General features: G+C 39.8%; 1 protein-coding gene across 2 annotated transcripts in view; it reads right to left on the bottom strand.

The window, feature by feature from the left end:
* CRYL1 (crystallin lambda 1) overlaps positions 1–13,856 on the bottom strand; it is a 77,661-nt gene that overhangs the window by 12,618 nt on the left and 51,187 nt on the right. For both annotated transcript variants that reach the window (XM_069969817.1, XM_069969818.1), the window contains 2 exons: positions 5,111–5,272; positions 1,148–1,342 (listed from right to left, as the gene is read on the bottom strand). In XM_069969817.1, coding sequence (XP_069825918.1) covers positions 1,148–1,342; positions 5,111–5,272 — 357 coding nt within the window. The remainder of the gene's footprint in view (positions 1–1,147; positions 1,343–5,110; positions 5,273–13,856) is intronic.

Genomic DNA, 13,856 nt, shown 5'->3' on the forward strand with positions numbered 1-13,856 from the left:
TATTGTTTGATATGTTAACCCCCCCCCCCCCCCCAAAAAAAAAAACTTCCCCTGTTGTTTGGAAAAAAAATCCTGAGGCCAGACTTCTCCTTTATTAAATGGGTAGTTAACAAAAACTGTTTTTTCAGTCTGACACAGTGCTCTCTGCTGCCACCTCTGTCCATGTCAGTAACTGTCCAAAACAGCAGCAAACCCTAATAGAAAACCTCTACTGCTCTCCAGACTGGAAAGAAAACACCACTCCCTGCAGGACATACAGCAGCTGATAAGCACTGAAAGAGTTGAGATTAATAGAAGTAAATTACAAATCCGTGGCACCAGTTGATTTGAAAGAATTCTTTTTTTTTGTGAACTGCCCCTTTAAGAAAAAAGAAAAAAAGACATCTGAGGGCAGCCTAATAACTACATATAAAGATATCAGGGGACAGAACAAAGATCTACCCTGGGATCTACAAAAATGTTTGACACCAACACAAAAGGGATTCTTTACTATAATGGTAAAGGCCAACTCACTAAAAGAGGTCAATAGGGGCCTGGATACACTTCTGGAGTGTAATGATATTACAGGATATAGTCACTAGATTCTGGACAAGGGTTGATGATCCAGAGATTTATTATGATTGCCAAATCTAGAATCGGAAATAAAATGCGGACCAATGGCTTCTACCTCCACACCGCAGGATAACTGACAGAATTACAGCGACATATGTTAGTCTTACAAACTATAGGGGGAATTTATCAAACTAGTATAAAGTAGATTTGGCTCTGTTGCCCCTAGCAACTAATCAGATTCAACCTTTCATTCCTCACAGATCCTTTGGAAAATGAAAGGTGGAATCTGATTGGTTGCTAGGGGCAACTGAGCAAAATCTACTTTACACCATGTTTGATAAATCTCCCCCTATGTTAATATGTAATGAATAGGCAAGATTATAGTGACAACCTTATAAAAAGTGGGTTAACCAGAACATAAATTAAATGCAGACATAGTCCCAGATGACTAGCTATGATGTGTTATAAAAATGTTTGCACCACATAACAGGCTAATACTGTATCTCAGTCTCCCAAAGAACAATGTAAAATAACAATGTATTCCATCATATTTCACTTACTGCAGCACACCGATAATACTGTGCACATATTGTACCTGGACAAGTCTCCATGCCTCGCTGATCACCGCATACTGGAGCCGGTTCAACACAAACCCATCAGTCTCCTTCATTAATTTTACAGGTGACTGGCCAATTTTCTTCATGAGAGCGTATGTTTTCTCCACCGTGGCCGGTGCCGTCTGTGGGTGGGGAACCAACTCAACCAAGGGAACATAATATGGTGGATTCACCTGCGAAGCAGAATATGAGAGAGAGCAATTATTATAAGTCATTGGGCCTTATCCATGTTTACATAGGGTCAGATTAGACCACCACAGGATTCCCTGAGCCCTAAAAATCTAGCATGAGGTGCTTTGGGGCCTACCTCATAGGCCCTGTTCACATATGTTGCAGTTTTAGTGAGGTACTATAGCAGTACTGCAGCATTTTCAAAGTGAAAATCTTTTTAAAAACTCAAGCCTTCCTGTACATGTCAGCTGCTGTATGCCCTGGGGTATGTGGTATAGTTTTTTCCAGTTCAATACAGTGCTCCCTGCTGCCAGGGTCAGGAACTGTCCAAAGCAGTAGCAACCCCTAGAGCAAACCTTTCCTGCTCTGGACAGTTCCTGACATGGACAAGGGTGGCAGCAGAGAGCACCATATTGGATTGAAAAGAATACACCACTTCCTGCAGGGTGTGCAGCAGCTGATAAGGACAGGAATTTATTTCTTTTTTTATTTTTTATTTTTCTAAATAGAGGCAATTTACAACTTGCCCCAGTTTATCTGATTTATTTTCTTAGGAGTACACTTTTAAGCGAAGAGATTAAAGGCAGAACCTGAGAATCAAACCCTCTGGTGGGCCAAAAGAAACCCATCCCAACATGGTGTTTCACAAGAACAGCATTTAATTTCTTAACAACTCTATGATACATACAAATTTCCTGAAGGTTATGTGTGTCTGGTGTAGGATCGGGAGTTGGGCCCACTCCATAGCCAATTGCTATCTGCACCATCAGTGACTAACATTGGATGCCAGATAAACCTTTTCTGCTCTCTGGATTTCCTCTTTTAATGCTGTGTCTATGATTTGGAACTTAGTTACAGAGTATTGTACTGTTTAGGGCTATGTTAACACATCGTAAAAGACCGGCCGTTCTGTGACCCGACCGGGTCACGGAAAGGCCGATCTCTGAAAAGATCATCCGGCCGGTACTGCAGTACTGGCCTGATGATCTTTGCATCTGCAGAGTTCTGATGCGGACACATTCGTGCACGCCCGCATCAGAACTCTCCACTGCACACTATGGAACATACAGCTGGAGCCGCTCGCTCCACAGTGTGCACTGACAGGGTTTTCTGCGGCCACTATTCACTGAATAGAGGCTGCAGAAAACTGACATGTCAGTTTTCTACGGCGCAGTGAGAAATCCCAGCCGGAGCGTATACTATATGTGTACGCTCCGGCCGGGGTTCCATAGAAGACTAGGCAATGTATCTTTCCGTAAAAAGTGCCGCCATTGTTGCCAATTGCAACAACAGCCGTACTTTTACAGTATATATACAAAATATTTAAAGCACTTTGGACGGAAAATGGGTGCTTTAAAATATTTTATTAGATATTTATGGTTGCAACACTTCATCATTCATCAATTTTCCTAGATATCACTAAGGATATGCATAATCAGAAAATTACCTATTGTTTATGTCCTGTTTTTATGTTCAACATATTTGTGAAGAATTTGTGGTGATTTTTTTTTTCTTTTTTTTTTCCATATTACTATCTAAATTACAAAATATTTCTGAAATCTTGTAGAGGTAATATATGAACTTCATTTTTAAAGCAAGAGCACAGACATGGACACTAAAATATATATATATATATATATATATATATATATATATACACACACACACTTTAAAGCAGGATATATCAAATAGCTCAGGCAAGACGGCTGTCCCCATTATAATGTATAGAAAATGAAATAAAAACACTATGAGAAAATATAAACAGATCAGCACAAAAAGAATCAGGTTTCAGTAAATGTCTCCAAATGGTAAAAAAAAATAAAAAAATCTAGGCCCTAAATTCCCTTTAGATGTTGTAAGTTATAATTAACCTATATCCCACGAACGATGTCACGGAAAGTTGCAGTCTTGTATGTTTGGGAGGCAAAACAGCATTTTTATTACTTGCACAGCTTGTAAAACACAAACTCACAAAAAATAATGGATGCTGGAATACTGTATCCCTGTGCTTTTAAGAGATTACCTACCTAAAGAGAAATTAAAATCCAATGTAACAAGTCAACAGGATGACTCAATCTGCTGCAGAACAATAGGACCAATTACAGCATGTTACCAATTAGAAATATCCAAGACTTCTGTAGACGTGTATACTGAGTGGAGTAACAGTCATTGCTTAAAGGGGTTATCCAGTGCTACAAAAACATGGCCACTTTCCCCCCTCTCTTGTCTCCAGTTCAGGTGGGGTTTGCAATTAAGCTGCATTTACTTCAATGGAACTGAGTTTAAAACCCCACCCAATCTGGAGACAAGAGAGGGGAGAAAGTGGCCATGTTTTTGTAGCGCTGGATAACCCCTTTAATGACTGATGGTGGATGTAATAGACTATATGCATGAATTTCCAGCAGTCCCCTTAATTTCCCAATATAAAGGAATATGAATTTTATTTAGTCAGAGCCACAAGCTGCTAAACATCAGTGGTTCTCCTCTGTTGGACCAGGCCCATACATGTATTACATACATGTATGTATGGTTGCCATGTAATTCTAGATTCCCCCCATAAAGGCCATTGATCGATGGGGGTTTCAGAAAAAAAAAAACTTTAGCAATCTGGGGACTGAGAGATCAGATTGATCACTAAAAGTGGTTATCATGGAGAGACCAGGAGTTGGTCCAAAATACAGGAAATGGAGCAAATCTGTCCATGTAGTTTTTCTGTGATGATTCCCCTCACCGTTTTGGCTAAAAATGTTATTGACCAACATGCTAGATATAAACCAGAGACGTGGTGGACATTTGGAAATATTTCAGACAGACAAAGGTTTGGTGAAGCTTATTTTTTTTTTATCAATATTTTAGCGTTTTCAGCATCCGTTTAATGGATCCGTTTTTTTAGCGGTCAAAAAAGTAGTGTCAACAGAACTTTATTGTGCGTCAAAAAAAACGCATCCGTTTTGATCCTTTTTTTATAATGGAAGTCAATGGAAAAACAGAACAAAAACGGATGCACATAAATGCATCCGTTTTTTGCAATCCGTTTTTTGCAAAAAACTGATCTGTTAAATGGATGCTGAAAACGCAGTGTGAACCTAGCCTAACATGACTTTTCCCATCAGCAACCCACTGAAGTCAGCGGCGGTCTGCTGCCATCTCTCCTATTACACGGAGTGATCATGTCAGCTGATCGTTGCCTTTGAGCTTACGCTATTAAACTGAACGATTATTAGCCTGAGCGGTCGGTAGTCAGCCACGAAAGGCTAATAATCGTTCAGTGTAATAGAGCCCAAAGTGAGCAATCTATGGATATACTGGAAGTGCAGTCTCCTGCTGCCCGGACATAACTGGATTTACATTTTAACGTGTTTCTGACATTTGCAAAAAAAATATTTGATGTATCAGAGAGATATGTTAAAAAATTTAGAACGAATGAGGGTCTACATGTTCAAATACTCAACGATCTCTAGAGCGAGCTGAAAGCTTACATCACCAGATGTACGCAAATAATGTTCATGAACATTGCCTAAGAGTGGAAAACCATCAAGCACACACCCTCCATTTGTTGGCCAACTTTAGACGCACAACAATGGCTTTAGCAGAGAATAGTTCCTTACCTTTTACCCAAATATGGGCCAATACTACAACTAAGAAGCTCTACTTAGGATCAGGCTCCTCTATGTCTCCTAGACAGACTATTAAACTAAATTACACCATTTAAATATATGTAAAAATCACAGGGATTATCTGCCAAACTAGTCAAAAAGTGTGGGACTTACGGGATGTGCTACTATGCAATTCTTGACATGTCGGAGACCATTAAACATCTTTGTTGGTGAGAGGCAAGATGTTGAGCTGCTTATTATGGCTGAATCGTTGACGTGACGATCTATGTCAGAGAATATCTTCAACTTTAAATCCAGATTTTCTGGGACGCATTCCTAAAAACAATAAAAAAATAATCACCAGAAGCGCAATTATTTTTATTAGTTCAACCATCAAGCCCTGGCAGGAATATTCCTCTCCGTCTTATAGATTCACAGTATGACCCAGAAATGTAGTGAGAATATAGGCAACGCATATACAGACTTGGAGCAGTGCCCTATGGGACAAAATAGTGTGAAAGTACAATTACTAACATGCCGGTGCTTCCTATTCTCATGCCGATACAAAGTAAAATGGCCGATCCTCTCTATGGATAGGGATGACATTGGCTTTATTGGTGCTTGAATATAGTTTGCATTCGGCCAGCTAAAGTTTTTTCAGGTGTTGTGGACAAAGCATTGCATTGTTTCACACGCATCAACATAGTTGTTGGTTTTTTTTCTGTTGTTTTTATTGTTCCTGAGGATGACAAAGATCAAAAAGCCCTTTTGCACTGTTTGAAGTGCTGTTTCTTTTGCATCCATTAATGGACTTTACTTCAAGTCATTTGTGCACAGACAGATGTGAGCAAGTGCAGCTCAATGTTGTTTAATGGGGATAATTGCTGATATTTCCCTATTGTGCATTACCTCCAACCATTCCCATACAGTTTTTATTGTAATCTTGTATCCGGTAAGGCCATTTGGAGCCCTGCCCTCCCCAGAGTGCCTATCCAACCCCAGCCAGGCCATCTGGGGGTGGTAGTCCTGCCCGCATTGCTTCAAACGGACACAGGATTACATTGAAAGCTGCATGGGAACGATACCAAGGATGAAGGTAAGAGACTTAACTTCATCCTCAGCGCCCCATGAAAAATAGGGAGCTAACAGCAGGTTAGATTAATCTAACCTGCTGATAGTTCACATTTAATCTTTTTAAATAGGTAGTTTAAGGGTACATGGCATGAGAAATTGAGCCGATAGACTGCTTGATCCTGATATTGTTAGTGCATCCCTGCCAGTTTCCAGATCACTTGCAGCCTATACTTACAAGCCACACTGATTGTGATCCTTTTTCTGGCTCTCCTGTCCTCTGACCATCGGCTGTATCTTCAAGCCCTGCATCATCTGGTTGTCAATCAATCTGGAGGAGGTGGCAGCCTGAAGTTACAGCAGCGTCCAGAGAACCAGATGCCGGATCACAAGCTGCGTGGAGGGTAAGTATACACTGCTGCATGTGATCTGGAAACTGACAGCACAGATATATCCTTATCCGTGCTGTCAGTTTCCTTTTATCTTTTACACAGGGAGATGTGCAACCGATAGGAATAGGTTTTAAAGAAGGCTGACATTATGGGATTAACTGAATCTCAGGTGTTTTCCCGGTCCTAAGTTAATCGCTGTCACTTTTACGTGGCACAATTATCGGCTGCAAGAGCATATTTAGTGATGCTCCTGCACGATAATCCGCCCCCAGAAAGGGCCCTTAACTTGGCCACCTTAGCATTTTCCCCACATTATCACAGGTTCAATTCCCACTAAAAGCTTTTTATGAAAAAGTTCATATTTTTCCTGTTATAAAGGTGGTGTTTGGCAATTATGACAGGTATTTTCTAATCAATACTCAATGGCCCCCAATAGCAGATTTGGCCTTCTGATCCCCGCCAACCCTTGTCTCACACTCCTTTTTTTCCTATAAGGTTAAGAGCTGTATTGTCTGAGTAATAAGAAGCTAGTGCATGGAGTGACATCTGAGGAACAATAGGAGTCGGTGAGGATACATTGGAGGAATGCCATTCTGGGAGGTGTTCAGAGAGGAGACTAATGCACAATTTTATGGGGCATAAAATTGAGATTTTAGACTTAATGTGTAACAGTCATATATATATATATATATATATATATATATATTTTTTTTTTTTTTTTTTTTTGCAGAAATCAGTAGTGTAAGCGATTTTACGAAACTCTATTATAGGATTTATTAGGCAAAAAAGCCTCTTTCTGTACTCAAAAAGCAATTTCCCAGCCTCCCCCTTTACTTGTACATTATCAGGCAAATCCCTCTTCATTACAGAGAAGCCAGTGGAGACGGGTTCTGCTGTGTCCATTATATCCTATGGAGGGGGGAGGGGCCAAGGGAGATGAGTGAGCAGGGAGAAGAGACATAAAGGTCAGCTGTTTGTAGACTGTCTGGGCACCTAAAACGCTGGATTCAGAGGTCAGAAAGGTCAGTGCTTATCTAGGAACTTGCTGAGAGAAGATTAAATGATGCTCTCTCAGCCCCTCCTCTCTCCATAGAGCATAATGGACACAGAAATCCTGCTTCTTCTGAAGTCAAGGGGGACCTAGGAAAACAGTTTTTTTTTCAGTACAGAAGGAAACTCTTTTGGTAAATAAAACCTATTACAGAGTTTCTTAAAATTTATTGTTTTCAGAAAAATGACCCTGAAATGACATGTCATTGCCTTCTTTTTATTTTTTGTTACTATTGGTCCAATGAATAATACATTAATAAATATGTTGCCTATTTTTTTTTGTAACATTAAACATGTTTTTTTCATTTGAATACCATCTTATCTGTTCCGATTTTCTGAATGTAAAATTTTTATTTTATGTACATTTTTTAGATTGTTTTTTTAACATGTTTTATTAAAGTTTTTTGTAATAACAAGAAATACAGTCAGCATATAAGATATATAATTATTCCCAGTTACACATTTGCAATAGACAAAAGAGGAGCATACATAAATGTAACAGGTGTCCCCAAGTATATACATGTACATTTGCATATAAGTCACTGGGTAGGCTGCGTCTAGGGTAAAGGGGAGGGAAGTGGGAAGGGAGGAAGGAGGGAACAGAGTAGGGAGCGGGAGAAAGGGAAGTAGGGAAGAAGGGGATGTAACTCAAAGGAGAACAAACAAAACCAAAGGTTGCTGAGAACTAACATGTTGTGTGGTTATGCAATTAGTTAAAAGGAAGGAAACCACCCAGCATTATGAAATAAAGATCTTTAAATGAGATTACGGTAATTATGCCATGGTTGCCAGATTCATAAAAACATTTCACGCTTCCCACTGTTCCAACTAGCTAACTCCTCTTGTCTAGCCAATTGGCCACATTTTGCCTCCCATCCTGTAGGTAAGTGGGAGAAGATTTAAGTAAGTATTGCATGCTTTTGAAAGTCGCTGATAAATGGGGTTGTCCAGCAGAAATTTTCTTCTTTTACATAAACTGGTTTCAGAAAGTTATATAGATTTGTACTTTACATCTATTTAAAAATCTCAAGTCTTCCCATACTTATCAGCTGCTGTATGTCCTGCAGGAAATGCTTTCTTTTCAGTCTAACACAGTGCTTTCTGCTGACATCTCTTTCCGAGACAGAAACTGTCCAGAGCAGGAGAGGTTTTCTATGGTGATTTTCTACTGCTTTGAACAGTTCCTGTCTCGGACAGAGGTGACAGCAGAGAGCACTGTGTCAGACTAAAAATAAAACACCACTTCCTGCAGGACATACAGCAGCTGATAAGTATGGGGAGATATGAGATTTTTAAATAGAAGTAAATTACAAATCTTTATAATTTTATGAAACCAGTTGATTTGAAAGAAGGAGGTTTTTGCTGGACAACCCCTTTAAACTAGGTTAAGACTTCCTGTTCTGTTTGTGATGATACGGATAACTCCTTTAAGGCCTACCAGCCAGACTGAGTGCTACGAGGTATTTGGAATATTTTATGAAACAAATATTAACATGCAAAGTAAAAAAAAAAAATCAAAAACACACAAAAAAATTATATTTAACTATAGGTGATTTTCTGACTCCCTTTAAGCTGATTATATTGTTGCACCAATAGAAACATCCACGATGAGGAGGATCAGTCCCCAACAGCATCCCCAAAGGAGAAATGAGGCATTACACAATGCTCATCATTGTTTGGACATTTTGGGTCCTCCAGAGGTAGAGACACTCTTTGTGGCAGTTCTTTGCCCTGCCTCATAACTGAGCACAGTTAGTAGTGTTGTTTATATATAGATTTGCAATATATATATATATATATATATATATATATATATATATATATATAGATATTTATTTTTATTTATTTATTTTTTATTGTAAATAAAGTATAATACAATATATTCTGACAATACTGTTTTTTTCAACTCACCGCTATCCTTTAAATGTAGTTTGCATTTCAGCAATGCCAACGTGTGCTCTAGGGCGGCATAAACAGCTACGTTTAACTAAGGGAGATATCAAACGTTTGCGTTTTCCAAGTAAAGCCATAAAAGAAGACCAAAGAATAGGCCCATTGTGTGAGCGAATAGTGAAAGGCAATGCTGCCCTGCTCGGATCATATGAAAACCAGAAGTTAGAAAACTCAAGGTTGCAAGAAACCCAAGCAGCTCCGATTATCCCGGATGCATGAATGGGCTGTTTGCTGAAAGGCCGGTTTACACTGGTATAATTGTCGGACGCTTTTGGATCACTCCAATAAAAGTTTTTGTCAGGCTCAAAATCATCAGCCCTGATCGGGGCGCCATGTCCTTACTGACAATGTGAACCCTGCAGGTTACAGAGAACGCCATGACCTGCTGCTTAACTCCAGAAAGTAAAAGACCGCCGCTGTTCTGGTTTCTGGGAAAGTTTATTACACAAAAGGAAATCAAATACATTACAAGATTTTCTATGAGAAATAATTATACACAGCAAAAATAACAAAAACAAGGCGATCAGCTTCAGCTCTCTAGTAGCAGCCATAATACGTAGTTTAACCCCTTATGACCAAAGGTCATTGATGCACTGATGTCCATTGTGGTAATGTTCTTCCTTGTCTTCTAAGAGCCATAACGCTTTTATTTTTTCATTAAATTTTTTTGTACTATGATTTTTAGTTTTTATTGGTATCATATTGGTGTAAAAAAAAAGTTTTTGATTTTTTAATTAAATTTTCTCTGATATATAATTTTGTTTTTAAAAAAAAGTTCACCAATTCTGGTGTGGTTTTTTTCCGCTGTTCACTGCGCGGGAACAATATTGTTATATTTTACTATATCGGACAATTCTGCACGCTTTGATACAAAATTATTTTTTTTTACATATTTTTATTTGTATATGGGGAAAGGGGGTCATTTAAACTTTTATTGGGGAAGGGGTTTTTTTTATTTAATATTTGGAACTTTTTTTTTATTTTATGTTACATATGCAATCATTAGATTGCATATACTGATCAATGCTGTGCTATTGCATAGCATTGATCAGTATTATTGGCTCTCTGCACAGAGTCTGCCTGAAATCAACTGTCAGAAAGTTAAACAGATTTGAAAGTAACTATTCTATTAAAAAATCTCCAGTCTTTCAGTACTTATCAGCTGCTATATGTCCTGCAGGAAGTGGTGTATTCTTTTCAGTCTGATGCAGTGCTCTCTGCTCCGTCCATGTCAGGAAGTGTCCAGAGCAGTAGAGGTTTTATATGGTGATTTGATACTGCTCTAGACAGTTCCTGACATGAACAGAGATGGCAGCAGAGAGCACAGTTACAGACTGGAAAGAATACATCACTTCCTGCAGGACATACAGCAGCTGATAAGTACTGGAAGACTTGAGATTTTAGATTTACAAATCTTTATGACTTTTTGACACAAGTTGATTTAAAAAGTTTTTTTTTTTCCTTTGGAGTACCTCTTTAAATGAAACAGACCAAATTTTTATCATGATCAAAGAAAGTGCTTACCTCTTCATAAAAGAGTTACACATAAGCCAATACCAAAAATATAATGTACTTTAGTTTTGGTAGTTTTGGGTGTATTTATTATATGAATTTTCTCTAGTAAATTGTTGTGTTGATTGCACTTTCATGCTTGTATCTATTATGGGGTTGTGCCACAGTGGGTCCAAAATTATTATTTGTGATTCCAAAGGATTGTGTGCTCTTTTTTAAATATAGATTTGATCTGATCTGATTTATAATTATTTTTCTCCTGCATGTGACTTTTGCTAAATAAACTATAAAATATCTAGAATTTTATCTTCGGTGAAATATCTCTGGGTTATTTGCTTTGGGCAGATCACTTGAAAGGCAGCCAACAGATTAATTTTTCAGCGGAATGTTTTGCCAAGAACAAAAGGGATGGGATCTGCTGATTGATACGTTTGTGTGGCCATATAGTTATTATAGGCCGCACATATTGTCCAAATGGGGGATGTGTGGCCGGTTACAGTGCATTTAGGTGGCTGCATGAAGAATCCTCCAATCATTCATGCAGCTTGGTAACATAATTTATCAAGCTTTGTAAAGGGACTGTAAATAATCGCTGATTTTACTGCCCCAAACCAGGCCGCCTAAAAGGGCCCCTAAAGGTGCGTTTACACATAACGATTATCGTGCGAATTTGCGCGATAACGATCGAATTCGAACGATAATCGTACGTGTAAACGCAGCGAACGATCAAACGACGAATGAGAAATCGTTCATTTTGATCTTTCAACATGTTATCAAATGGTCGTTCACCCCCGCCACCCCCGCCGCCGCTCTGATCGCCATCCCCGTCGCCCCGATCGCCACCCCCGCTCCAATCGCCCCCCCGCCGCTCTGATCGCAAACCCCTCCCCCCAACGCCGCCACTGCAATCGCCCCCGACGCCCCGGCCGCGAGCATACGTTACCTGCTCCATGTAGCAGGTCTTTGAAATCCCCGACTCCCCTCTTCAGTGCATTGATTGGCTGAAGAGGGGAGTCGGGAATTTCAAACGGCTCATCTTCAGCCAATCAGTGCTCCTCTTCACCAATGATTGGCTGAAGAGGAGCCGTTTGAAATTCCCGGCTCCCCTCTTCAGCCAATCAATGCAAGGCAGCACTGATTGACTGAAGAGGAGCCGTTTGAAATTCCCGTCTCCCCTCTTCAGCCAAAAACGATTCGCAAAACGATTTTTCCGTACGATATATCGTACCGTCTAAACGCTGATCGTTATGAAAAAAAAAATCGTTACTCCGACATCGTTAATCATACGATCGGCCCAATTATCGTTTCGTGTAAATGCACCATAAGACACAGACATGCCTGGTTAAGCAATCTGATAATCATTGTAGTCAACAAAAGTTGGGAAACTTCATTTGCATAATAGTTGTATCACACATGCAGCCTCATTCCCAATGTGAGAGCCAATCAAGTAATCAAGTAGATCAGCGCTCATTTAAAAGGGGTTGTTCACAAAAAAATGTTTTCTTTCAAATCAACTGGTGCCAGAGATTTGTAATTAACTTCTATTAAAAAATCTGGAGTCTTCCAGTACTTATCAGCTGCTGTATGTCCTGCAGAAAGTTGTGTATTCTTTCCAGTCTGACACAATGCTCTCTGCTGCCACCTCTGTCCATATCAGGAACTGTCCAGACCAGTAGCAAAACTACACTGGGCAATACTGGTCCGTTAAGCTAATAATCACCCCATGTATTAAAGCCCTAAAACTATCTGCTCCATAGATTTCTATGTATAACAAAGGCTACAACACAGTCCGTGGATCCCATGGCTGTCCAGCATTAGATACACACTGTAGATTATAAGACTCCCAGGCCATTGCAGAAGCAGAATCTGGTTCGATTGCTTATTATAATTAACAAGAAGTCAGAGGAACCAGCTGATGAAATCTCAAGAGCTGCCAAGCACTAAAAGAAGAGCCCGCCGACGATGTGTCACCTGCACATCTCACAGATCAGCCAGCCCAGCAGGTCTAACTGGCACATCCAGTGGTGTCATCTATTTGAACTGATGGCCACTGTTGGCATTCTCAGATCATCACAGATGCAATTAAAAACTCACATAGTCCTCACATCTAAGTATAAGAATACGCAGTGGGCGTCCTTGTTCCCTTAGGCCTCTTGCCCATTATGATCAATCAGGAGCCAATAGGGATGGAAATTAACCATTAAAAAAAAATGGTTAAATAACCAATGTGACCTTTTATTTTGGTTTGATTACAAAGCTGGTACATTATATTTAGTATTATTGGCGTCCTCAGTATGCCGATAGGTTTGAACACAACAGTGGGCAACCAGCTCCATGCTCACCATTCAGGCTGGGCCAACAGGGGTGACTACATCATCAGGACTCCCAGGGGTGACTGGAACTAGAAATGGCTGGGCCCTATTGCAAACTTTTGATTGGGCCCCCCTGACCACTAAGATTAGTCAAGTGCAGTCATAACTGCAAGTGCTGGGCAGGAGAGCTTGCAGTTAAAGGACCACCAGGTGCTGCAAATGATGACAGCTCAGGGGGCTCAGTGTATTGCAGGAGAAGGCCACCAGTACTGGGCATTATGCTGTATGGAGGTGGATTAGCCTGGGGTCACACTACAGATGCAGTTCTGTGCCATCTGCTTGGATCCGCTTTTCCATTGACTTCCATTATGGAAAAAAAAAAACGGTTCGAAACGGATGTGTTTTTTTTTTTTTTCGTACATAAAGATAGTGTTTATGTATTATTTTTTCTGTTCATTAAACGTAACCAATAAAAACAGATACATTGAACGGATAGGAAAAACGTAGTGTGAACCCAGCCTTACTGTGTATGTGTGGGGGGATATCATAGGGGCACTATACCATGTGTTTGGGGGCACTATAGAGGGATTATACCATGTGTTTGGGGGCACTATAGAGGGATTATACCAT

This window comes from Dendropsophus ebraccatus, chromosome 5 (genome assembly GCF_027789765.1).
Source record: "Dendropsophus ebraccatus isolate aDenEbr1 chromosome 5, aDenEbr1.pat, whole genome shotgun sequence".
Lineage (NCBI taxonomy): Eukaryota > Metazoa > Chordata > Amphibia > Anura > Hylidae > Dendropsophus > Dendropsophus ebraccatus.